The sequence below is a fragment of the Chrysemys picta genome, chromosome 14, assembly GCF_011386835.1.
Source record: "Chrysemys picta bellii isolate R12L10 chromosome 14, ASM1138683v2, whole genome shotgun sequence".
NCBI classification, from domain to species: Eukaryota; Metazoa; Chordata; order Testudines; family Emydidae; genus Chrysemys; species Chrysemys picta.
In genome coordinates, this window is record NC_088804.1 from 39,757,791 (window position 1) to 39,783,749 (window position 25,959).

Below are 25,959 nucleotides of genomic sequence, written 5' to 3' on the forward strand. Positions count from 1 at the left end.
ACACATCAAGCAGGTGGACGAAGCATCAGATGTGCCAAAAAAAATTATGTTTCATCTGGCATACAATTTTCACTATTGCCATTAGGAATTCAAGATAGCTGCTTTGGATGCAGATAAGCATTTTGCAATTTCAGACAAATGTCACTCATATGCCTGTTTGATTTGTATCGATGTGTACATTAATGGCAGGAGAATTTTTGGATAGGTTTGGAAATTGAGCCAGGTGAAGTCTGGATAAAAGAACGGGGGGTGGCAGACAACAAACAATAACCAGACCAAGTGAGAAACTTCAGGATTTCATAAAGTTGTACTCAGACTGAATGCTTCCCTCATTTTGACCCCATTCTTAAAAGCACCAGTTTTATGTCCATATCTACAAAACCACCTTTACCATCAAGACTGGGCTACTTCTCATGCAGTCTCCAATTACTCATTTTCAGCAGAAATCCTTGGGAAGGTGGCTGCACTGTAGCATCAAGCAACAAATTCAGGGTCATGGACTATGAAAAATTCCAAAACAGGTTTCAGCCTGAATCATGCTACTTAGCTTGCCTTGCAAAGAGCCAGGACTCAGCTCCCTACGCTAGCTGGCAACAGTCTGCTCCATTATGCTCAGTTTGTTTGACCATGGGACTCTTGGAATGTCTGAAATCCCCCAGTTAAAGTCGCTGAGAGGGATCCTGGTGGGTTTCTCTGGAAAAAAGTCTTTCCAAATTCATGAGAAGTTTAGAAATCAAAATCCTGAAGGACTCTGCTGAAAACACAGAGCATTTAAATGCAATGGGATATTTTTGTGGAAACCAAGTCACAAAGGTGCCAACAAGTGCAAGCTGTGCTACCTGGGTCCTCCCTCTGTTCCCTTTTTTATACCTAGCCCTGTCTAGTCTCTGCTCTGTTGCTGTCAGTCGCTAATATTATTCTTCAAAGCATCAAGCCATCCTTGCAGGGGCAGGTTAATTCTGAACAGCCGTGGTGCAGAATAAACCCACACAAGATGGCCCAGCGGAATACTTATTTTGTGCCTGTCCACTGACTGTGAAGACCAAATGAGTTTGCAACCCGGCAGTTGGTTATTTGGTCTGCTGCTTATAGTGAAGGTAACGAAGCATCACACTTGTAGGATATAAACGCACCTGTCCCACAGCAAGTATAGGTTTCAGCTGAAAGGCGGCCATTCACCTTCTTCTAGGCTTGGGCCATGACTCAGCAGAGCACTTCGCGCAAACCGGTGTTTAAATCTTTTGCGGAATCAGCGTTTTAATAGAACGCTCATTCTTAAACCCATCTGGGAGGATAGCAGCTAGTAATGTCCATACTTCTCATCTACTCCATGTGTCATCCCATGCAGTGCAGCTCTGCACGGACCGCTGAAAATTCTTCTACTATTAGACTCTTTACAGAAAAAAAGACAGATGAAAAGTAATTAATCTTTGAACTCGCAGTGATGTGCTTGCATTAGGGATGCCGGCTGTGTTATTTGCAGGGGGAGGAAAGGGAGGTTGAAAAGTCTACGTACAAGAAGATGACTGCTACAGTTTTAGCAGCAGCAGAGTTTGTCATTGGATTATTAGCAGCAGATTAACATAGGTAATTAATTTTATTTATTTTAATTTAAATTTAATGAGTGACAAAATAATTTAAAAGCCAAAGAAACAGTCATTGTTTTGGCATTCAAGGTCAAGAATAAAACAAAAGTCTGTATAAAAGCAGTAGCAGCAAAAGAAAAGCTGAGTAGAAAACTGATTTCAAATTATTTTCAATAAAATACTTAAGCGGAAGTTAAAAGGTTGTTTTATACAACCAGACGCATATGCAGCAGGCCATGTAAACTGGGAATGGAGTTTGTGGGGGACACAAGGGTTTCGAGATGTTTCTGGGTGAGGAAGCTAGCATTTAAAACAGTGGTGCCCAAACTTTTCCTGTCGTGCCGCCCCCTTACCAGTAATGGAATCTGTCCATGTCCCCTCTCCATCACTGCATCGAGGGCTCAGCATGGAGGAGGAGCTGGGGCAGAGAGGGAATAAGGACAGAGCTGAGCTGAAGAAGGAGCAGGGGGCGGAGTGATGCTGTGGCCAAGTCCAGGTTGGGGGTGGAGTGGAGCTGCAGCTGGGGGCGGAGATGGGTGGCGTTCCCTCCCCGCTCACTATGGGGACTGGCCCGGGCCCTGCTGTGCATCCCTCCCTCCCCCCCAGCGAACATTCCCCCATACCCCCTTGGGGAGGGCACATCCCCCAGTTTTGGAACCACTGATGTGATCTTAAGTTTACAGTTACTGATTAGGGGAGGGTATTGAAGTCAGGACTCCTGGATTCTACCTCCTACTCTGCCACCTCCTTGTTATACCCCTTTAGGGAAGTAATTAACCTGACTTAGGCTATGTCTACATTACAGACCTTACAGCGACACAGCTGTACCACTACAGCTGCACCGCTGTAAGGTCTCCCATGTAGCCGCTCTATGCCGGCAGGAGAGAGCTCTCTTGCCAGCATAATTAAGCCACCTCCAATGAGCAGCGGTAGCAATGTCGACAGGAGAGCATCTCCTGCTGACATAGCACCATCCACACCAGCACTTTTGTCGATTAAACTTATGTCAGTTGGGAGCATGTTATTTTTTCACCCCCCCCCCAACCAACAAAAGTGCTAGTGTAGACAAAGCCAGAGTTAGAGCCACTTTAAAACTGGCATAATATTTTTTTCTACCTCTTGGGATATTCAACTAAGTTCGATATTACTTTCAATGGAAGAGTTCTATGCAATTAAACATGTGCAAATTTTGAGTGAAAGTAGCAAATGTGAAAATGTCATTTTGTGAAAATTGTGTGACTTTGTACTCCTGTGTTGCATGCTTGATGTACTCCTGTCATTGTTTTATATCTTTTAAAAATCTTTATTAAAAAACAACAAAGATGTGTTACAAGTGACAGCTGATTGGAGTAAACAGAAATTTTGAATATAGAGAATCTGGCACATTACAAGACATTAAAAAAAAAGTACAGGGGCAGTTTTCAAAATAAAAGAAATGTACCAAGCATAACCTTTACGATATCCTGTGCTCTAGCTCAGACGCTGCCCAGAACTCCTCCTCTTTACTGGCAGTAAAGGTAGAATGAAACATACATACATGACACTCCTGCAGTTATAGCAACAAATGAATCGGAGGTGAATTTGATTTATGGGGGGATCAGATTTGTTATTTGTGAGAATTCAAATAACTTGTGTTTTTGTGAGAGTACCCACAAGTCCTGAAAATTTTGTGAATTTTAGCACAATTTTTGTCCAGAAGGTTTTACCAGACATGCTTTGGTTGCTATTTGATATTTACTATCAGTCATTTATTATTCCTGTTTTAGGAGGTACAGTCATCCAATCAGGGAGAAGAAACAACAGCATGGGATTTGGTGACCTATCACACATCATAAATCGTAAAAAATTCTTCAATTCTTGCACAACCCCGTAGGCTGAAAATTGTTCTTCCAAATTATCTGGTAAATTCTTCCAATAAGCAGCACCAGGTTGGTTTGCAAACAAATCATGAACAGAAGAATGACCTACACTTGTGATGAATAATTTAATCAGTTCTTGTAGTGAGCACTGTTATTTACTTTTATTTAACTATTGTCATAAACATGTGAGGTAGGAAATCAGGAATTCAATGGATCATCATGTGTGGATTACAATCCTGGTTGTAGAGAACCGCTATTTCAGGGGTTCTCAAACTGGGGGTCGGGACCCCTCAGGGGGTCGTGAGGTTATTACATGGGGGGGAGGGTCACGAGCTGTCAACCTCCACCCCAAAACCTGCTTTGTCTCCACCATTTATAATAGTGTTAAATATACAACAAAGTGTTTTTAATTTATAAGGGAGGGGTCGCACTCAGAGGCTCGCTATGTGAAAGGGGTCACCAGTAAAAAAGTTTGAGAACCACTCCTCTATTTAGAGCAAAGTTATATGTAAAGTGACTACCTTACACAGCATGTTTAGTGTCTTGACAGTAACATACCCAGCTCCCGATTTAAAACTGTTTCTTGAGTCATCTCTCCTTCAAGCGTAGTTTTACCTCCCTCCTTACTCAACACCACTAACATTCTGATTGGGGAGACTCTAGGGGTTCAGAACCAGTATATCAAGGTCCTCCAGCCACAAGTGTGTGAATGGCCAATTTTCACTGCCTGTTGAAAGGTGAACTTTATGAAAAATGAGTTTAAGGTCTTTGGAGCCAACGCAGTTCAAGACCAGTGAATAGGCTTTAGCTCTACAGCAAGACATTAGCACTTCAGAACAAGCACCTGGATTCCTATCTTACTTCCCAAGACAACCTCCTCTTTGGGATTTTTGTTAACGTCTCCAACATGCATGTCCGAAGACCAAATTTCTCATATCCTAAACTCTTGAAAAAAATCTCCCTGCGACACCGAGCTCTCAGTGCAAACATTTAAGCAACTGGCTTGTTAGGAAATCACACAGTAGCTCTCACTTGTTAATGCCTCAGACCAAAATTTTAAAACCCACCTTCTGTTATACAGTTTTTGGCACTTTGACAGCAACCAAGCAATTCCAGAAATCAAAAGTGCAGAAACTAGCAGGAGAGAAAAGTTCACTACTAGATGTGTTGGATGACAAAGTAATCTTATGCAAGGATTTAACCCAACGTATAAACAGAACAGTACCCTAAGGGAAAAATAAAGCTTAAAGAAGCAACACATGGAAATGACGCAGATCTGAAGAACTAGCAAGTTCTTTCCCATAGCATTTTGTACTAGATGTACAAGACTGAACTCTGCTCCAAGGAAACCATTACTTCTAATTACTGTGTAAGAAGAACAGTTAGAAGATATTAGTATTATCCATCAGAGAGGCAAAGCAGGCTAGAGCAGTGGGTCCCAACAAGGGGTACGTGTACCCCGGGGGTATGCAGAGGTCTTCAACTCATCTAGATATTTGCCTAGTTTTACAACAGGCTACATAAAAAGCAGTAGTGAAGTCAGTACAACCTAAAATTTCAAACAGACAATGACTTGTTTATACTGCTTTATATACTATACACGGAAATGTAAGTACAATATTTATATTCCAATTCATTTATTTTATAATTATATGGTAAAAAAGAGAAAGTCAGCCATTTTTCAGTAATAGTGTGCTGTGACACTTGCGTATTTTTAGGTCTGATTTTGTAAGCCAGTAGTTCTTACATGAGGTGAAACATAAGAACAGCCATACTGGGTCAGACCAAAGGTCCATCTAGCCCAGGACCCTGTCTTCTGACAGTGGCCAATGCCAGGTGCCCCAGAGGGAATGAACAGAACAGGGAATCATCAACTGATCCATCCCCTGTCGCCCATACCCAGCTTCTGGAAAACAGAGGCTAGGGACACCATCCCTGCTCATCCTTGCTAATAGCCATTGATGGACCTATCATCCATGAATGTATCTAGTTCTTTTTTGAACCCTGTTATAGTCTTGGCCTTCACAACATCCTCCAGCAAGTCATTGACTGTGCATTGTGTGAAAAAATACTTCTGTTTGTTTTAAACCTGCCTATTAATTTCATTTGATGACCCCCTAGTTCTTGTGTTAAGAGTACGCAAGACAAATCAGACTCCTGAAAGGGGTACAGTAGTCTGGAAAAGTTGAGAACTACTGGGCTAACAGATTGGGAGTCAGGAGAGCCTATGTTACCATCCCTGCTGTCACTGAACACAGGTTGTAGCCTTGGGCAAGTCACTTCACTCCTTGCGTCTGTTTCCCAATCTGTAAAATGGGGATGGTTAGCTTAGCTTACAGGGTGCTGGGAGATCTAATTAACGTACAGGGCTTTGAAGATGAGAAATGTTAAGCGGTATTAGTACCTGAGTAGGGCTTCTGATTTTAGATTTTAAACAATAAACCCCCCTCCCCCCCAATAAAACAAAAAACAAATCAGTGTTTACCCAATAAATACCAGAAAAACACCAAGGGCTGGTCTACACGGAGCTGTAATGTGGACTATGGGGGTGTGATTTCTAAATCAAGATCAGATGTTTTTCTAAAAGATCTTCTCTAGAAATTATTTTGGGAAAGTTCTATGTCCTGTGCTACACAGGAGGTCAGACGAGAGACCACAGTGGTCCCTTCTGGCCTTGGAATCTATTAATCAAAAGCACACCAATGTGTTGCCCATCTATTGGCCAGGCCGACTCCGCTGTTGTGCGTTAAAGGTTCCCTAGCGCACTTTAACATGGCACTGTTTGGCACACTATGGAACGTTACAAAGAGATTACTCATTACAGTATACACAAAGAGAAAGCCCTGGAAAAACCTCCGTTTTTGGGACATCGATATAAAAATCAAAAATTGCTAAAAATAACCCCCCCCAAAAGGAAATTATAAACCCCCCAAAAAACAAACCCTGTACATGTTGAGCACTCAACTCTCAGACTCCGCCCTGCAATGATTCAGCACAAGTAATCAAAGAATCTATATTTACATTACTCTAAAGCTTGTCATTTTGTGGCAAGCAAATAATTGAACACAACATATCCACAGACTCTCGGTGGTATCATTTGCAGCATAAAACATATTGCATATTGACATCAAGGCCACCAGCACAAAAGATGCCTGATGCAAGTTTGAGGAAATCAACACAACTGTTGTCTGAAGCTTCTCATTCTCACTTCTACCTAGATCGCCCACAACATATATACTTCAATCTAGTTTATTACAAAATTAGACAGGGGGTGGGGGTGGGGGAGGGCATGTGGCCATGGTTTCCACTAACCTTGACACTCTTAACAATTTAGCCACCAGCTGAGAAATTTCAAACATTGTTCAGACAATGTGAAAAACTGATTTGCACAATCTACAGCCTGGCTTGCCAGCCAAGCCAGTTTTGCAAGGTGCTTGTGAAATAATAAGGCAGCTTGTGCATGAATGAATTCAGAGACCATCCCCTTCCATAATGCCCAAATGCTGCACCTTTCAATGGCCAGCAATCCTCAAATGGTACAGGAGTCTACTATAAACACAGTCCATTTAGACATCCTAAATAACTAGAATCCTCTCCAAAACTTTTGAAAAAAAAAAAAAAATACACAGATAACCCAATTGTAAAGTCAGTCACCCACCTTCCTTTGTAAAATGCTTTGAGAACTAGGGATGAAAAGCACCGTATAAGAGCTAAGTACTATTATTAGGCCTAAAAAACCCACATGCAAGAAAAACCTACTCCAAAATAAACCCAAATATTCCTCTTACTATTAGGAGAGGATCTAGAAGTGAACGATAGGGTCAAACTCAGATCAAGTGGTACTGGAAGCAAGGAAGAAAATGGCCCTAGGCTTAGAGGTATGGAAATCAGCGTAACATCCCATTTAATGGAGCAAAGGGAACTGTTCCTAGATTTTGGCAAAGCGGCAGACTTCAAGATAGTGGATGGGGGGGGAAGGAAATTGTCTCGATTTCAGCAGTAGGGCAAACTTCAGGCTGCTAATGCGGATAGCACTGGTCCTCGATTTAGCAAGGCAATGTTAGACATCACCCTTAGCCCAACGTGCCTTGTCTACCTGAGGAAGAAGCACTCTGTGACAGCATCAGGTGCAGCTGAAGGAGGACTACTGGAAGCCAAGGAGCAGTTTAACCACTATTTCAGAAATGGTGCTGAAAACAGTTTGCTCTTGTCTACAACTAAACCGCTTTCAGCACCAGTTCAGCTGCACCCAACTGACAGTCTGCACTAGGAGGGGTATCACAGTGCTTATATCACTCTATCACCCAGGGCATCCAAGTGCCTTGCCACAATGAATGGATTTTATCCTCAGAACGCTCCTAGATGATGAAACCAGACTTCTCAGCCCTAGACACAGACGGGACGTGCACTGCACCTGTTACATGCTGCGCTCCAAGGCCACTTCTGGAAGTCATTTCAGAAAGGGGGATGCCAAGGGGCCTGTGTGGTGGCGGCTTTCTCTGTTTAAGCATCTTGATCAGAGCCTTCTGCTCAAACCAGACTGGGGGTTGGTGTCTCTCCGCAAAACAGACAACACAGGGCACGTGGCCAGGGTGCTAAAGGAGAAGACAGCACCAAGTGAGAGCTGGGATCAATTTGTCCCCCAGGGAGCGATGAGATGCAACAGAAGACACAGTTAAGTTTAGTGAAGCCACATGGGCGAGTAACAGAGCTCGGGGCTACAGGGAGTGAGCCAGCCAGAGAGAGGAGACAGATGGGGCAACAGAATACAAGGGAAGCTAGCGGAAAGGGGCAGCTCTAGAGGGGGCATTTGCAGCCAGAGGTGACAGAGCTGGCCAGAGGGCTGCGGATACTCACGGATGCAGAGACAGGCCACCAGCTTGGCCCCTTGGTCAGGCACCGGGCAGCTAGGGAAGAGGGGCTTGATCAGGTAGGTGGCGAAGACCAGGGCCACGATGTACTGGGAGGAAGGCCGGATGATGAGCAGCTCGATCCAGAGCTTGAGGAAGGCGGGCAGGGAGCCGTACACCTCCAGCATGTAGGCGTAGTCTCCCCCGGACTTGGAGATGGTGGTGCCCAGCTCGGCGTAGCACAGGGCGCCCACGATGGAGAAGAGCCCGCAGACGGCCCACACCACCAGCGAGAGCCCCGGGGAGCCGGCCTCCTTCAGCACCCCGGTGGGGGTGACGAAGATGCCCGAGCCGATGATGGTGCCGATGATGATGGCCACGCCGTTGATCAGGGTGATGGAGCGCTTCAGCGCCACGCCGTCCCCGCTGCCCGGGGGGCCCGGCTCCGCGCCCGGCGGGGCGCACGGGGACAGCGCCCCGGCGCAGCCGTTCTCATGGGCCCCGCCGCCGCCGGGCCCCGCCGGCTCCAGCATCTTCTCCAGCGCCTGCCGCTCCTCCTCCTGCGCCGAGCAGGACGAGGCGGCCGAGCTCCGCTTCTTCACCCCGCCGCTGCCCGACATGGCCCGGGAAGGCGGGCGCCGCTGCGCGCTGGCTGGGCGGAGGCGGCCGGGGCCCCCCGGGGCGGCGCGCCGGAAGGATGCTGGAGACCCCGGCTGACGGAGGGAGGACGCGGGAGGCCGGCCCGCTGGGTACCCCGGCTGCGGCGGGCGGGAGAGGCGGTCCGGCACGGAGCGCTACCGCGTGGCGCGGACCGGCGGCCGGGCTCGGGCTGGCGCAGCCGGAGAGACGAGGCCGGGCTCGGCGGCGGCGGGCGGGGAGCGAGGCCGGGCCGCGCTGCGACACGTGGCTGCGGGTGCCCGGGATCGGCAGCCGCCGGCACCTTTTTGTCTCCTCTTTATGAGCCGGGAGGCGGAAGCCAGAGCGGGCATCGCACGCGGGGGGGCGGAGAGAAGGGGCGGCCGGGGCGGGGCGGGAGAGGCGGGGCTGGGGCGGCCCCGGCATGGCGAGCACGTGCTTTTCCCCTCCTGGGGGGCTGCGGCTGAGCCTCGGTCGGGCATCACCCGCAGCCCGGCGGGGGACCCCGCCAGCCGCAGGGGAAACGGGGCGCTGGGTTGCCGGGGAAGGAGGGGGCCGCGGCGCCCCTGCACTCCGGCGCGGGGCTGCATCGCGGATCGGGCGCGTTTTAGCTGCAGATTATTTAAACCCCGCAGCGGTTTAGCTCCCAGCCACGCGAGCCGCCGCAGCGCTCCCCCGTCCTCACAGAACAGCGGCCGGTGTAGCAGCGCACCCCTGCCAGGCGGTGCAGAGAACCACAGAGCAGTGGTGGCAATCTCTCAGCCACCGGGTACCTTAGCAGGAAATAGAAACCCCACCATAAACCAACTGACACCACGTTCTCCGACAAACTGATCTTAAAAGTACCCATGCTGCGCCCTGGCTTTACGGAAGAACAGACTTCTCAAGTTAGAGACCAAGGCCCTGCTCTGGCTTGTCCAGGACTAGCCCATCAGTCCATCCCTTCCCTCTGCCTTCTGTTGGCCAGTGCTTCTGATCAGTTTCCCAAGCATTAATCCCACCCCTGCTTAAGCAGATGTATAACTTTACTCACTAGCAACAGAGGGTCCTGTGGCACCTTTAAGACTAACAGAAGTATTGGGAGCAGCTGAAGAAGTGAGGTTCTTACCCACGAAAGCTTATGCTCCCAATACTTCTGTTAGTCTTAAAGGTGCCACAGGACCCTCTGTTGCTTTCTACAGATTCAGACTAACACGGCTACCCCTCTGATACTTTACTCACTAGGCCCACTCTGGACTAGGGTGACCAGACAGCAAGTGTGAAAAATCAGGACAGGGAGTGGGGGGGTAATAGGAGCCTATATAAGAAAAAGACCCAAAAATCGGGACTGTCCCTATAAAATCGGGACATCTGGTCACCCTTCTCTGGACATGGTATTACTTATCTTATTTGGCCCCATCACTGAGCGACTCACAACCTTTATCAGATTTCTCTCCCCACATCCCTGAGGCAGGGGCTGTGCTCCTATCCCTATTTTACAGATGGGGAACAGAGACCCTTAGAGTACCCACAGCCTGGATGGACAGACTTGCCTTTGAGGGGCTTTTGCTAGCACTCTAAAAATAGTGGCTTTTTGAAGTTGTAGTTTGGGTTAGAGCTCAGGCTTAAAACCTAAGGAGGGGGTGGGCTTCAGAACTCAAAATCCAGCGTCAGCCCCTCTAAGCGCTGTCTACATAGCTATTTTCAGAGCGCTAGCACAAGGCTCACTGTTGCAGGCTGTATAGACCATTGGCCCAGAGCAGCGATCCGCGGGCAGTGGGAGCCGCAATCGGCCGGACCTGCGGACGGGGCAGGTAAACAAACCGGCCCGGCCCGCCAGGGGCTTTCCCTACACAAGCTGCGACCCCTGTTCGAGAAACCCTGGTGTAGACCTACCCAGAGAGGATAAGTAGCTTGTCCGCGGTCACACAAGAAGTCTGTGGCAGAGCACGGACTTGAACCTTGGTCTCCCAGTACCATAACCACTGGAAGATCCCTCTGCTCATGAGTGTTGTTACACATGTGCTTAAGTGTTGGCACTAGTGTCAAGGGGCTTGCTTGTAAGACACTGAGTTTAGCTACCACTAAAGTCTACATTTTCCTGGAGAGATTATTTAACTTTTATTTTTAAATATAATTTCCAACTTTTAACATCAGACTTTCTTAACACTTGTGCAGGTGAGTAACTCTGTTATTGGGACAACTCACCTGTATCAAGTTACTCACCTGCACAAATGTTTGCAAGATCTCACCCTCAAATTGTGTTATGGTTTCCCCAGTCATTTTCTTAGAGAGTTTATCTTCACTGGAAACAAGAAACAAAATATTGCATCGTCAGAATGTGCCATCTAGTGGTCTTTGAATCATGACTGTTTAAAAAAAAATTACATTATTTAAACAACGATTTACCCACATCTCTGATTATGCACATTTATAAAAAAATTAGAACGAGATTAGCATTGCACCAGCCAGACTTCTGGAATCATTTAATGTATATGCACCTATCACAATTTGCAGTGAAATGACAGTGATCATGTTAGACGCAACTTGCTGACTGTACGCAAAACTGTTACACCAAATTATTTTTAAAAGAAGGTCAAAGATTTTCAAAGGTGACTATTGATTTTGGGTGCCTCCATTTTTGGATGTGCCACCTGCAACACTTGAAGTGGGCTCAATTTCCAGTGGAAGGGTGCACATCACCTTTTAAAAATCAGGTTCTTTCAAGATGGGTACTCAAAAAATGAGGTATTTAATAGCTACTTTTGAAAATCTTAGTAAAAGTTGAAGAAATCTGGACCAGTGTTTCCTTAGATTATTAAACAAAACTTTAAAATCAAATTTACTTTTCACTATTTGTGGTGTTTGTTTACTTTTGCATTTCATTATCCTTGGACAATGAAATTAAACTCAATATTTTCAGTTCTGTTTATAGGCAATTTTATGTATATATTACCGTAATCATAGAAGACAAACATTTTCACTTTCTAGTTTTCATACAGAAGTAGGATGCTGCAAAAATTGGATTGCAAATACTAGAGAAACATTATTTCTAATAATAGTGGAGTGTTCTGAACAATTGAGTGAAGATATTCATACTAATGTTGTTTGTAAAAAATTTGTTTTTAACAAAACCTGAATTGACCTGCACGCCTCTAAATGAAATATAGCTCTGTCTAGTGCAGGGGCGGGCAAACTTTTGGGCCCGAGGGCCACATCTTGGTATGGAATTGTATGGCGGGCCATGAATGCTCACGAAATTGGGGGTTGGTGTGTGGGAGGGTGGGAGGGCTCCAACTGGGGATGCAGATTCTGGGGAGGGGGCAGAAATGAGGAGTTCAGAGTGCTGGAGGGGGCTCCGGCCTGGGGTAGGGGTGCGGGTGGGAGGGCTCTCGCGGGGGTGTGGGCTCTGAGGTTCAGGAGGGTGGGACCGAGGGGTTCAGAGGGTGGGAGGGGGATCAGGGCTGGGGCAGGAGGTTGGGGCACTGGAGGGGGTCAAGGATGCAGGTTCTGGGCGGCGCTTACCTCAAGCAGCTCCCGTAAGCAGCGGCATGTCCCCCTTCCGGCACCTACTCAGCGACGTGGCCATGCAGCTCTGCACACTGCCCCGTCCACAGACGCCACCCCTGCAGCTCCCATTGGCTGCAGTCAGGGCCGGCTCTAGCATTTTTGCCACCCCAAGCAGCAAAAAAAAAAAAAGCCGTGATCACGATCGGCGGCAGCTCTACCGCCGCTTCATTCTACGGCGGCAGTTCGGCAGCAGGTCCTTCTCTCCGAGAGGGAGCGACGGCCCTGCTGCCGAATTGCCACCGAACGGCCGGACGTGCCGCCCCCCTCTTCATTGGCCGACCCAGGCACCTGCTTGCTACGCTGGTGCCTGGAGCCGGCCCTGGCTGCAGTTGCCAGCCAATGGGAGCTATGTGGGCAGCACTTGCGGCGGAGGCAGGGTGTGGAGCCCCCTGGCTGCCCCTACGCATAGAAGCCGGAGCGGGGACCGGATGCTGCTTCCGGGAGCCGCACAGAGCCACAGTACACATGGAGCAGGGCAAACTGCAGACCCCACTTCCCAGCAGGAACTTGAGGGCCGGATTAAAATGTATGAAGGGCCACATGCGGCCCCCGGGCCGTAGTTTGCCCACCCCTGATCTAGTGCATTTAAAATTAGCCAGCTTGTGTAGGCATTGGGAAAAATAGAGCAGTTTCTTTACTGGACACTAGGTTTTGAATGCAAAGTATTTCTTGTGTAAGTTTAGACAGGCTGTGTGACCCTGGGACTTGCCAACTGGCACACCCCTGTGGCTAGAGTTGTACAGGGATCCTGTGGGCCAGATACATGCATAATAGTTCACCAACGGGTGGCATGTGAGGTCTCTAGCATTGTGAAATGTACGTACGGATGATATTTAAGAATTATGTAGCAATGCTGAACAAGTTCCTTTCGGGCAAGTGAAACAGACGTTTATCTTCCTTTCTGATCCTACCTGTATTGTCCACCTCATAACACTTGTCTATTTGCATACTGAGCCTGATGCTAATCAAACGATTAAGAATCAATAAGATAAAAGCCACAGGAAGAAACACTCAGCAGGGCAGTGTCCTGTTTATGAATTAGGACTATAGGTTGTTAAATCGTATCTAGGGGTATTGAGAGACACCGTGGATCCTTCACTGAGGAGACAAGCTAACAGTGTGGTTGTCTTATGAAAAGAGCATCACAGCCAGCATGGCACTAACATGGTGAAAGGACTTCGGGTGAGCAAGTTATGAGAGTATCTTGTTAATTAAGACTAGGCTTTATAATGGGTGTTATTTTATATGTAACCATTTGTTTCCAACACTTCCACTGGCTCTTGCTTTGAACCTCTGTTTTGTTAAATAAACCTGTTCTTGATTTCACTGTAAACATAGCTAAGTGCTGTGTATTAAGCAGAGCGGTGATCTGAGGTGGAACCGGTAAGCGGGGGGGTACTGTTTCTTTGGAAGCAGCAGATCCTGAGAGTGGCCAGTGGAATGGGGGCTGGAACACTCCAGGGAGATACTTGCAGGGATCAAGGGTGGGGGTGTGCCAATCGTTAACCTGCAGAGTGACAGAGAGGCTTGCGAGGCCTAGAGGAGATTGCTTGTGTTGTCCGTGGCCAGTGGATTTGGGGAGGTGACCCCCGGAACGCACAGCTGAGACTTCTTCATGCTAAGGGTGGGTGGTAGCAAGGTGCCTCCCAACCCTGGGTATCCGCAGGAAGCATCAGAGATGGAATGGGTTTATTTTGAACACCCGCCATTAGCTGGATTTGGCATTTTCTATTAACCCCATCATCAGTGTAAGTGGTGGTTTGCAAATCCAAGTTTAAAACTAAAACCCGAAACACTTTCACATCAAGATCTTGTGTGCCAGCTTCTTGCTCGGGGCACAGTATTTACAGAACTGCAAATGTAGGAGTTTGTGTATGAACTGAACTGCTGTAATAGATACAGCTAGCCATAACACACTTCACCAGAAACTAGCTGAGAAGATCCAGAATAACTGTGTAAATAAGTCACATCGTGTTTTGTAGGGATATACACATTTAGTTACACAGCTACATAAACAGGACCACTTGTCATTGGATTTATATTACCATTGGTTTAGACTGTAAATTCTTATCTTGTGGAGTTAATCCACTTACATCAAGGAGTGGAACTTTTCCCCAAATTTCATGTCCAGTTCATGTGCATCAGTGACAATGTTTGTCCTTTACCTCATTGCCCAAAGTTTTCTTGTGCTTTCAGAGTGTGTCCCAACAGCTCCTCCTTCATCCAAAATTTGCTCTATTTATTCTATTTCTATACAATCCTGGTCCTCTTTGGTGCACAGGGGACCTTGTTAGCAGCAGTATAAGTACCACAGCATTTCTCCACCCTGTCAGCTAGGCATACTTATCTCTTCATCAGACCCCGGTGGAATGCCGTAGAGTGACGCTAAAGACCAGTTTAAAGATCTTAAAATTTTTATTAAAGTTAATGTTTAAAATTAAATATACACAAGTTAAGAGGGAAGGTGCTGTACATCTGGGGTCAGGCTTGAGTTATGAGGGATTACAGGTTTTGGTTACAAAGATCACGAGATACATACATATCACATTACCAGCATAGACCCAGATTGGGGTGCGGGAGTTTTTAAAGTGTCAGTGGATAAGTGGGCTCGGGTACGCCACCCATGGAATGTATTAAGAGTCCAAGTCAGTATTAGTGTACAGAATACATAGGTGGGGTGCGTCCCTCGGTTCGTCAGGGAAGGAACTACATTACACAAAGAATTTAATCTAATTACAAAAACTGAACTTTGATTGATACTTAATTGGGACACTTAAATTAAGTTTGCTACAGCTAAAGTTGAAAAAACATTTGCTTAATTAAAACGCATTGGCAAACTTATGCTTCATCATCGTGTCCTACATTGATACTTGCCTGTTGTGTAATCAGACTGCTTTAAAAACACTGCAAAAATGGAAATCTAAAAGTATATACTCTGTTCTTCCTCTTGAAATAAATAGGGGGGGGGGTCTGCCCTCATACCAGTATTTAAGTATCCCTTGTTTGGATTTTAGCGTTAATTTTGCCACTGCAAATGCAGGTTGCCAGCTCCCCTCTCTTTAGATTAGGGGTCACATGAGACAAACTAGACTTGTTCAACTATCACTGTGGCTCACTTTAAGATAGTACCTTTTGCCTCATGGATTCAGAATGACCATCAGCGTCTCTCCAGGGAAAGGTCTAGTGAGAGAACCAGGATCTCCCAACTCTGACATCAATTCCTTCTACAAGGCCCCAGTTCAGCAGGCACGTCAAACTTTAAGCGTACAAGTAATTTCACTGATTGCAATGCTTGAATACCTTGCTGGATTACAGCCTTAATTCTCCGTAGCTCAGTTTCTTCTCCTTTATAATGGGGAGAATACCTACTGCACAGGCGTGGTGTTGGAATTAGTTCATACAATGCTTTGAAGATATAAACCAATATGTAAGGGCTAAGTATTTGTATTACTTCTGAGAGCTAACTTATTAGCTCTGTTCAGGTCTCCAAGTTATTTTGCAGAATCTTTGATGATGATTTGATTATCCAATCAATCCTCCATATGCTAATACTCAGACAGGGTGAGTTTGTCACATCAAAAGGACCTCCATAAGAAAGGCAAATAATGACCTGTATCACAAGTAAATTGGCCTTTTGGTTATGAACACACAGGTTACTTCTATCAGGAAAAGTGCCTTGATCATAATCTGCCTGTAATCAAATAAGCAGATTCTCCAGAAAACATCTTGGATATACAAGTCTATTGTGTCTAATCAATTTCAGGTGGGAACATTTAACCAGTATCTTAAATTTCCCGCTTTCACATCAACAGATGTATGTTTAATAAAATTAATTAAAATGGGAATCCACAATATCCATATGACATCTGCATCTTAAAGGTGCTATGGTATGGCAGGGTAGGACTGAAATTTGTTACATTTATCCTATTGATAAAATTGGCTATTCAAATTAAACAATCAGTTCTTCAGTCCAACTGATAGGTTAAAGTTTAATTTGATATCATCTTTATACCTACCTTATGAAAGTGATGTAAGAACTGCATCTGGACAAATGCACCACAAAACCAATGATATACCAGAGATGTATCGATGATATTGTCATCCTCTGGACAGATGACCTAAACTTCCTCCTAGATTTCCTTCACAACTTCAACTACCACCACCCATCCATTAAACTCTCTCTAGAACACTCCCACACCAGCATCTGTGTCCCATACCATGATCAGCTTCAACAATGGAACCCGACAGATAACGATATATAAGAAACCGCATATCACCACACCTACCTTCACCGATCCAGTAACCACCACAAACACACTAAGAAATCAGTTATCTACAGTCAGGCACTCAGATACCACAGAATATGCTCCGAGGAGGAAGTCTAGGATACACACCTTAACACAGTTAAAACCACCTTCACCAAACAAGGACACTCCACCAGAGAAGTAGATCCCATCATGGAACAGGGCACCCAAATATCCTGAGAGAACTTGCTTCAATACAGAAATAAAACCCCCTCTGATTGCACAGCCCTAGTTGTCACCTACCACCCCACACTGGAGCTCATACAGGCTGTGTCAAACAATTACAACCCATACTTGATGGGGATCCCAACCAGAAAAATCTTCCTGAACTGCCTCTTCTGGACTTCACACAATCCCCCAACCTCGCCATGCTCATCACCAAAAGCAAGCTCCCCCACCACCTCAAAGCACCACCAGACCCTGCCAGAACAACAGATGCGAAACCTTAGAACGTATCTCCGCTGCTACAGTGTTCAACACTCCATAGTACGCACTTTTCAAGATCCATGGTTCCTACCCATGCCAATCACAATATGTGGGGTACCTCATTCAATAGCCTCTATGTGGGTGAAACCAGACAAGCACTATGCTCTCGAATGAACTCACACAGGAAAGCGATCAAAGACAAGAATATTGTCACCTGTGGGTGAACACTTTTCCTAAAGCAAACACTCTATACCTCACCTCTCCATCCTCATCATCAAAGGAAACCTGCACAACACCTTCAAAAGATGAGCCTGGGGGTTTAAATTCATAACTCTGCTAGACCCTAAAAATCATGGACTGAACAGAGACATTGGATTTATGGTGTATAACCACACCCACCCACCCACACACCACGATTTTTTTCTCTTTTCTGGCTGGAGAGGTGTTAATAGTCACCTTCAATGGTCCTTTGAAATATGAAATACTAAACAACCTGTTCCACCTTGTATTTAGCTGTGATACTGTGAGTACATTTGTCAGACCTGAAGAAGAGCTCTGTGTCAGCTCAAAAGCTTGGGTCTCTCACCAACAGAAGTTGGTCCAATAAACCCTCCTTGTCTCTCTAATATCTTGGGACTGACATGTCTACAACACCACTGCATATAAAGAACTGCAAAACACAAAATGTGAAGGTCAGGAAATTATGAGCTATAACAATAATACTTAAGTATGTTCAGTGTTAAATATGCAATATTAAAAAAGGAACTTAGCTGACAGTTTAATGCTAAGTGTTGAATAAAATAGTAGAGTAAATGGATATTCAAAATGTACAGTCCTAGTTTCACACAGCTCAAGAGGACAATGAACCATTAGATATTCTTCAGTCAGTACTGCTTCTACACAGCCGGGTTCATTGTTTCATAATTCCAATTATAATACAGTTCAGTAGAGTCTTTCACAGCTTCACAGATCACAAAATGTTTGACATCTGCTTACGCTCTACACATGATGAACCAGTTCACTGTTAGGGAGCAATTACATTATTTTCTTGAAAGAAGTTTTGCAGAACTGAAAAAAAACCTTAGTTACACAAATACACATGCAGATTCTCTTGTATTATTTTATTGTGTATAAATGTACTAGTTGAATATTTTCTAAAAATACAGCAGGTAAGAACTTCTTTATATCAGGTAACTAAGAATAAATGCACGTATCCCAGGAGAATAAAACACACAAAATATTCCATGTTACCAGATGATTCTATAAGTAAATAATAATTATGAGCATAGGATATATTCATACATATGTTAAAAATACACAGTGCAATAACTGCCAAGGAAATAAGGAACATAAGGTTAAAAATGAAGGCTTTCAAGCTTGACAGCAAATATGAAGATTAAATAAGGAAAACCACTACAACGTTAGGTACATTATCAACCCCTAAGATTACCAGGACCAAAAGGTCCCTTAACATGAATAATTAAATTCCAGTACTCTGGTAGCAAGCAGACTTTTGAGAGATCAAGATAATCTCCCATATAGTTATGCATTTCAAGGCAAGAAGGATTCTCTTTGCCAAGATTTGAGGTAAAAAACAATGCAGCTCAAGCATAAGTCAATCACACGTAGTGGCCTGAGAATTCTGGAATGTAGTCAATATTTTGTTGCAAATACATTCTAACATTATGAAGCCACCAGACAGCTAGGTTTTTATCAGAGTGATACCTAACTCACAATAATACTCCCTGTGCTGAGTTTGCCCTCTTACTGCGCAACAGTGTGACAGTAAGACTGGACAGGTACTGCCCTGCAGTTATGATCTTCATTTCAACCTTCCCTATCTCAATACCACCAATTCCAAGGTCATCTTTACCCTGCGGTAAATTAGTGCCATAGAAGTCCCCTCGTCCATCAGTTCCTAGGAGTATAAGCTGCACATTTCCCAAAAATGTGGAAACTTTTAATTACAGCCATATTAAATAATTAAAATGGTCATCATACAAGTCAGAACAGAATTATATATTCACACCTCTTTACACTGTGCGACCTAAAGTAAGTTAAGCCTTAAGATAACTATGTGGACATCTGTCAGACTTAACGCAAGCCTGCAAAGTCATCATGAAATGTAATTACCCACTATTAGCTAACACATCAAATCATTTGCTTTTTACCATGATGATGGAGAAATGAGGGGAAAGTGATGTCCCACTTGCTATTCCTAAAAGAACAACTCTTCCTGGGTGAATACAATTTTGCAAAGCTGATATAATCACCAGACATGTACAAAATAAAAGTCAAGCTTCTGCTAATTGCATGAACAGGTGACAATTTACCCTGTAATTTAAATATTATTCTTTCCTTGCCACAGACACACAAAACCATATGAACATGTAAACACAGATGCAGACACAAGTTGTAGTGAAACTAACAGAAAAATCCCTGTAAAAAAAACTTGTTTATTGTGCTAAGAAAATGTAACAAGAGTCTTTAATACTGAAATCTGTTTCCAGATATTTTACCCTCATCAGAGCATAGAATATCTAACTGAAATGTACCTCCTGACTGCAGCTTATTATCTGTATAACTGGTATGTGTGCACATGTTTACGATACCCCCAAAGAACAAAATGTATTTTGCATCTATGTATATCATGAAAGCTGTATGAACTAGTGAAATAATCTTTGCAAATCAAAAGAGAACAAGAACTTGCTGATAACTCATCAAGGAAACTAAAATGCTTAAGTCCTGGGTATGAAATTATCTAAAACCTGCAAAATCCATTCCACTGTCAGTGACTTAAAAAAAAAAAGAATTTATATCAGTAACTAGTCAGAAAAGTAACTTACAGAAGTGATTGTAGGGTTCCTACTTATTTCAAAGTAACACTCACTCCGTTTTTCTACCAGAAAGAACCATTTTACAATCACTTCTCCCCACTATACCCATATGAATATTTCAGATACATTTAAGATACATTCAAAAAAGAACTAGATAAATTCATGGAGGATAGGTGCATCAATGGCTATTAGCCAGGATGGGCAGGGATGGTGTCCCTAGCCTCTGTTTGCCAGAAGCTGGGAATGGGCGACAGGGGATGGATCAGTTGATGATTCCCTGTTCTGTTCATTCCCTCTGGGGCACCTGGCATTGGCCACTGTCAGAAGACAGGGTCCTGGGCTAGATGGACCTTTGGTCTGACCCAGTATGGCTGGTCTTATGTTCTTAAGATTTATTTACTTATAGAATCCTAGTCATTGCTAGCCTTTAAATGTAAAAGCAGCATTATTAAGATTACAGAATACCATAGTTAGCAATTTCTAACAGTTTAAATATCACTACCTTACTGGGAGATTTCAGAGTAGCAGCCGTGTTAGTGTGTATCCGCAAAAAGAACAGGAGTACTTGTGGCACCTTATGCCACAGGTACTCCTATTCTTTTTACTGGGAGAGTGGCCATGGTCTGGGAAGGTATAAAATGACTGATTCAAAGTTACTGCCATCTTCAAGTGTGGTTCCACTCTGAAAAGTAGTTGTAGGAATGGCATTGCTGAGCTTCATGTTCACTTTCAATGAATCCAGGTCAAATATGCTCAGTTTAAAGAGCAAAATGATGCTTTTCCTAGCTTGTTTGCACTGTTGTTGTAGCAGTGTTGGTCCTAGGACACGAGAGAGACAAGGTGGGTGAGGGAATATCTTTTATTGGACCAAGAACTGTTAGTGAAAGAGACAAGCTTTCAAGCTACACTCTGAGTACCTTTCCCAGACCTGACGAGCAGTTCTTGTAGCTTGAAAGCATGTTTCTCTCACCAACAGAAGTTGGTCCAACAAAAGATATTACCTCATCCACCTTGTCTCACTTTTCCTAGCTTTGAGTCCAGCAACTTCACCTTATCTCCAAGAGTCACACTGGGATCTGTCATTCTCACGCATAATCATGCATATAAGTGGTTCTACAGACCAAATTATGGCATCAGTTACTCCTTTCAGCCCCATGGTATTTAGATGATGCCCTCAGTGACATCTGTGCCAGCCACTGTTTTCAGTTAGAAGTGATTGAAAGTTAATAAAGCGTTCTGTTGATGATGCAAAAGAAGGAATGGAATCCAGTTCAATCCCACCTAGCTGTGGGGGCTTTGAAGGGCTAACAGATGTGAAAACCTATCTGTCGCGCTTCAGTGCGCAGATCTGATCTGACTACACACAGGAGAGCAGATCTAGGGAACGAGAAGAGCCATTTACACACAGTTGCATTTTAGAATAGAACCACACTTTAAGGCAGATGGGGGAAATTTCATTCTCAAGGCAAAAAGGCGATCAGCTAGAGGCAGGGTTAATGAAGGAAGCATGGACAACAATAAGGCACTCAAATGGGCTAGGCAAAAGCCCACACTCAAAATAAACAGAGCCTCCCACCCCTCCACCCCACCCCAAAGTGTTTTCCAACCAAATATGCAAACTTGTCATAAGGCTCAAAATCTAGCATTGAAGGGCTAATGTACTGATCTCACTCACACTTGAGTGACCTCAGTTATTGGAGTCTTTCCCATTTACTAGCTAAGGTCAAGATTTCTCATTTGTTCTCCAAAATGACTTAAACAAATCTACTCCATATCACTTCTATGGTCTAAAGACAGACTTCGTTTCCATCAGAAACGAAGAGCTACTTAGCCATTTGTACACAAATTTCACCCATATGATGGACATTAAACAAAGTAAAACATACAAAGTAAGTGAAACATGATGAATATAGAGAAAACTATGGCTAGCAGAGGTAGATAAAAAAAGGCCATCTGGACCACTCTTTAGGATAAGTGTCACATTCCTCAAGAAACTGTTTTCAATCTTTACAAAGCATATCCATTTTCTTTTTGCCTATAGAAAGCTGTTTTCCTCCTCCCCCAAAGTAATCCTACAGTGGACATGATCTGTTATCTATGAGAGACTTCTTTTTGTGCCCCCAATCTGCTACTGTTGCTCTGTTGGGGTTATTAGTTTGAAAAGAAGTTTTTAAGCAAAAGCGTTTCATGAGATACAAACTATGACATGGGATAGGGCGGTGAAACCTCACTCCCTTATTTTGCTTTAAATTCTTAAAATAACCCCTGATACATGTTATGAGTTATTGCTACTTGCTTTAAAAGTTTGGTAAAAAAATAAGTATGTACTTCTACAGAAAAGATGACCCACTGAAGGTAAAATGCCAAGCAGTAAACTCCAAATCCCTTTAAACGACTGACCATGAAATTCTATAGTGTACACACACACTACATACAGAATTTTAAAAAATAAAGTGTCTGTTAGTAACTTTTAGATATTGTAACATGTAAGGTCTCTTTTTAGGCTATCCTATGGGCTATGTTGGTGGGCAAGTTCGTTGGGTCTTGTTTCAATGTTCAGTAGGTGGTGGTTTCGGAAGGATGAACGGACGGTCCGATTCATTAGTGGCTGAAGCGGGCGGAAGTTGTCTACCATCCTCTTTTCTTCCTCCCCAGCTGAGGTAAAGAGCAGCATCCGAAACTCCTCAAGCTGGGAATGGCAAATGGTGAATATGAGTGACTTAGCAGTCCGAAGAACAACCGGAGTAAAAGGAATACAGTCTCCAAACCTGAGTGATCCTATCAGAGCTCACACTAAACTCAAGTACTGAGAGGTTTTGGCATTAACTTGCAGCATCTCTTTACCACCTGCTGGTAAAGATCATGTTCTCAACTATATCAATACAAGATATGAACTGCCAATCATCTGTCATCTTCAGGTGAACTACGTCTTTATTCACTTTTAACTTCTTGCCAACCCCGAGACAGTGAGGAGTGCTGAGTATTCATGGTTGCATATGCACCACCTTTATATAAATCTTTCTGTACGTCAGCCTTCTTAGATTACATCCTGCCTGCAAGGTCTGTTCTCCTAATTCAGACACACACATGTTGATGCGTGGGAAACAGTAAGTTTCAGCAACAGTCACATGTGTTGCTGCTAGCTCTCAAAACCCAGGCATGCAGCAGATGAGGTTTTTAGCATAGTTTCTTTAAAGCCCACAAGGGAACTGCAGTGACCTGTTCTCTATCGGAAGGGATGGGATTTTAGGGAGAGAAAGGGAAGAGACAGTACAGAAGAGTCTGAATTGAAAAAGAGAACACACTATACCTCAAATTAAAGTTTTCTTCTTTGCTCTGTTATACCTTTCTCTTCCTTTCAAGCTACTCTAACTCTTGCATTCCCCCTTGTGTAAAATAAAGCCATATGCCCATCTATACCCCTATTCTTGACAATTTGGAATTTCTGAATGTATTGTTGGACATTAATGTTCCACGGAGTTTTTACTGGGAATTGACAATCTTGCTATGTGTCATTGTAAAATCCTCAATAACTTGGTGAAAATGAATGAATTTGCCTTCGGTGCCTCCTAAACTAGGAGGAATTGTCAGATCAGATCATGTGTCATTCAAATGGCACATTTTCCCTAGATCGGAAACAATCACTTTAATGTCACAATCATTTGGCCATTCTTGATGCGTTTCCTTGGATGGGTGGAGAATACTGAAGAGTGCCAGCAAAAACTGTAATTTTAGCCTCTTGCTGCTCCTAATCCCTGTGCCTCTTCTGTCAGTTTGGAACTTCTCCACCTCTATTTCATGCCAAAGAGCAGGATTAAACTGGCAACACGGGGCACTAGAATTAAGAGCAGCAGGGAATACACAGTGACAAGAACTGGATGAACGTTAGAGCACTAAGTATAAATAACAACCTAAAACTGCTAAGTTCCTATTTGAGGTGGCCTCTAAATAGTCCACTTGTGGGAACCCTTCCTTTTTTTTTTTTTTAAAAGAAAAGCTGACTGCCACTCTAACCAACTCTAAACAAATCTATCCCCCAAAAGGGCATTAAAAAAAGCTGATAAGCTTTGAGCTCGCTGCACCTTCAGCAGTCAGAAGGAACCAAAAAGCAATTAGGGACTCTCCTCTTTTTTTTTAAAATATATCCTTGGAACCTTGCACAAGGGGAAGGGAAATGAGGGGGTGTGTTCCCAGCACTCTGTAGAAGATTCTGGAAGTTTATAATACAAGTGCCTGGATTCCACAAGCATGAACATGTATAGACAACACTCACTGTCACAGGAAGACACTGAGGCCAAGAATTTAGCAAGAGTCCAAAAAGGATTAGACATTTCTCTGGATAGTTAATGCTATCAAAATATTTTTGAAGAGCTATTAAACGTCATGCTTAAGCCAATCTCTTAGATCAGGATGAAACCTATTTGGGGGGCAGATTATCCCACATCTGCTACTGTGAGGTTCTTACACCTTACTCTGAAGCATCTGATGCTGGTTCTGTCAGACACAGGTTACTAGACTAGACAGACCTTGGGCCAGGTGGCAATCTCTATGTCCTCCGCCTTACTGGTAAGTAACTTCTCCTTCTGTGGAGTATTTATTTCCTCCTCTATCCCAGAAGGAATAAACCATCTTTATTAAAAAGCAAACTATTAGCATGATAAATACCTGATTTTGATCAACTTCTATTGGTGTCTTCTTAATAATCCAGGTGACAGATTCAGTAAGTGGTGGAGTGGTCAAAGATCCGTCATAGGTCCAATAATCCGGGCATGATGGCATCAAACAGGAGGGATCAAAGACATCAAACTCAACAATTGCATCCTAGAATCCAAGAAAATTCATGCATTAAATATTTTAACCTCTAAAAGAAAACCTAGAGGATATATTTGAAAAATCTAAACAGTGATAAGATTAGGAACCATACAATTGTTATTATCGATTAAATGCTGTCAATATTATTATTGAGCAACCGTAAAATAAAAAGTTAAGCACTTAAGTCCACTTTCAAAAGTCCTGAGTGTGCTTTGACTTCAATCAAAGGTGCAGAATGCTCAGCCTTTTGGAAATCAGGCCACTTACTTGGGTACCTAAAAATAAATGCTTATTTTTTTAAAAATGTTGGCCCAAGATTATTTCAGTTTTATATGTTGAATGTGTTTACACTCAGAGTTGAGTATTCTGTAGAACAGGGGTTGGCAACCTTTGGCATGCGGCTCGCCAGGGTAAGCACCCTGGCGGGCCAGGCTGGTTTGTTTACCTGCCACATACGCAGGTTCGGCCTATTGCAGTTCCCACTGGCCGCGGTTTGCCGCTCCAGGCCAATGGGGGTTGCGGGAAACGGCGTAGGCCGAAGAATGTGCTGGCCGCTGCTGTAGAATGTTCTTTTCGATGCACTGGAAGTTCTCTCTGAGCAGGCTTGGTCAACATTTATTTAAAGGGGCTTTCATGGCATATATATAAAAATTAGAGGGTCTATTACAGGAAGAAATGAGGAGAGATTAATAAGACTGTGACTTTTCATCTTGGAAAAGAGATGCCTCAGCGGGGATATGATGGAGGTCCATAAAATCAAGACTGGTGTGGAGAAAGTAAATAAGAAAAGGTTATTTACTCCTTCTCATAACACAAGAACGGGGGGTCACCAAATGAAATTAATAGGCCGTAGGTTTAAAACAAACAAAAGGAAGTATTTCTTCCCACAATGCACAGTCAACCTGTGGAACTCCTTGCCAGAGGATGTTGTGAAAGCCAATACTATAAGAGGGTTAAAAAAAGAACTAGGTAAGTTCATGGAGGATAGGTCCATCAATGGCTATTGGCCAGGACGGGCAGGGATGGTGTTCCTAGCCTCTGTTTGCCAGAAGATGGGAGTGGGCAACAGGGGGTGAATCACTTGACTACCTGTTCTGTTC

The 25,959-nt window shown here is 44.0% G+C and overlaps 2 protein-coding genes across 4 annotated transcripts in view; both read right to left on the reverse strand.

Annotated features, from left to right (window-relative positions):
- The window catches only part of SLC7A5 (solute carrier family 7 member 5), a 56,035-nt gene extending 46,947 nt beyond the window's left edge, over window positions 1–9,088 (reverse strand). The window contains exon 1 of the mRNA XM_005292240.5: window positions 8,303–9,088. Coding sequence (XP_005292297.3) covers window positions 8,303–8,915 — 613 coding nt within the window. The 5' untranslated portion in view covers window positions 8,916–9,088. The remainder of the gene's footprint in view (window positions 1–8,302) is intronic.
- Window positions 9,089–18,316: 9,228 nt separating this feature from the next.
- The window catches only part of CA5A (carbonic anhydrase 5A), a 35,550-nt gene continuing 27,907 nt past the window's right edge, over window positions 18,317–25,959 (reverse strand). For all 3 annotated transcript variants that reach the window (XM_042852098.2, XM_005292239.5, XM_024105519.2), the window contains exons 6-7: window positions 24,713–24,868; window positions 18,317–22,736 (exon numbers count right to left, since the gene is read on the reverse strand). In XM_042852098.2, the coding sequence (XP_042708032.2) occupies window positions 22,557–22,736; window positions 24,713–24,868 (336 nt within the window). In that variant the 3' untranslated portion in view covers window positions 18,317–22,556. The remainder of the gene's footprint in view (window positions 22,737–24,712; window positions 24,869–25,959) is intronic.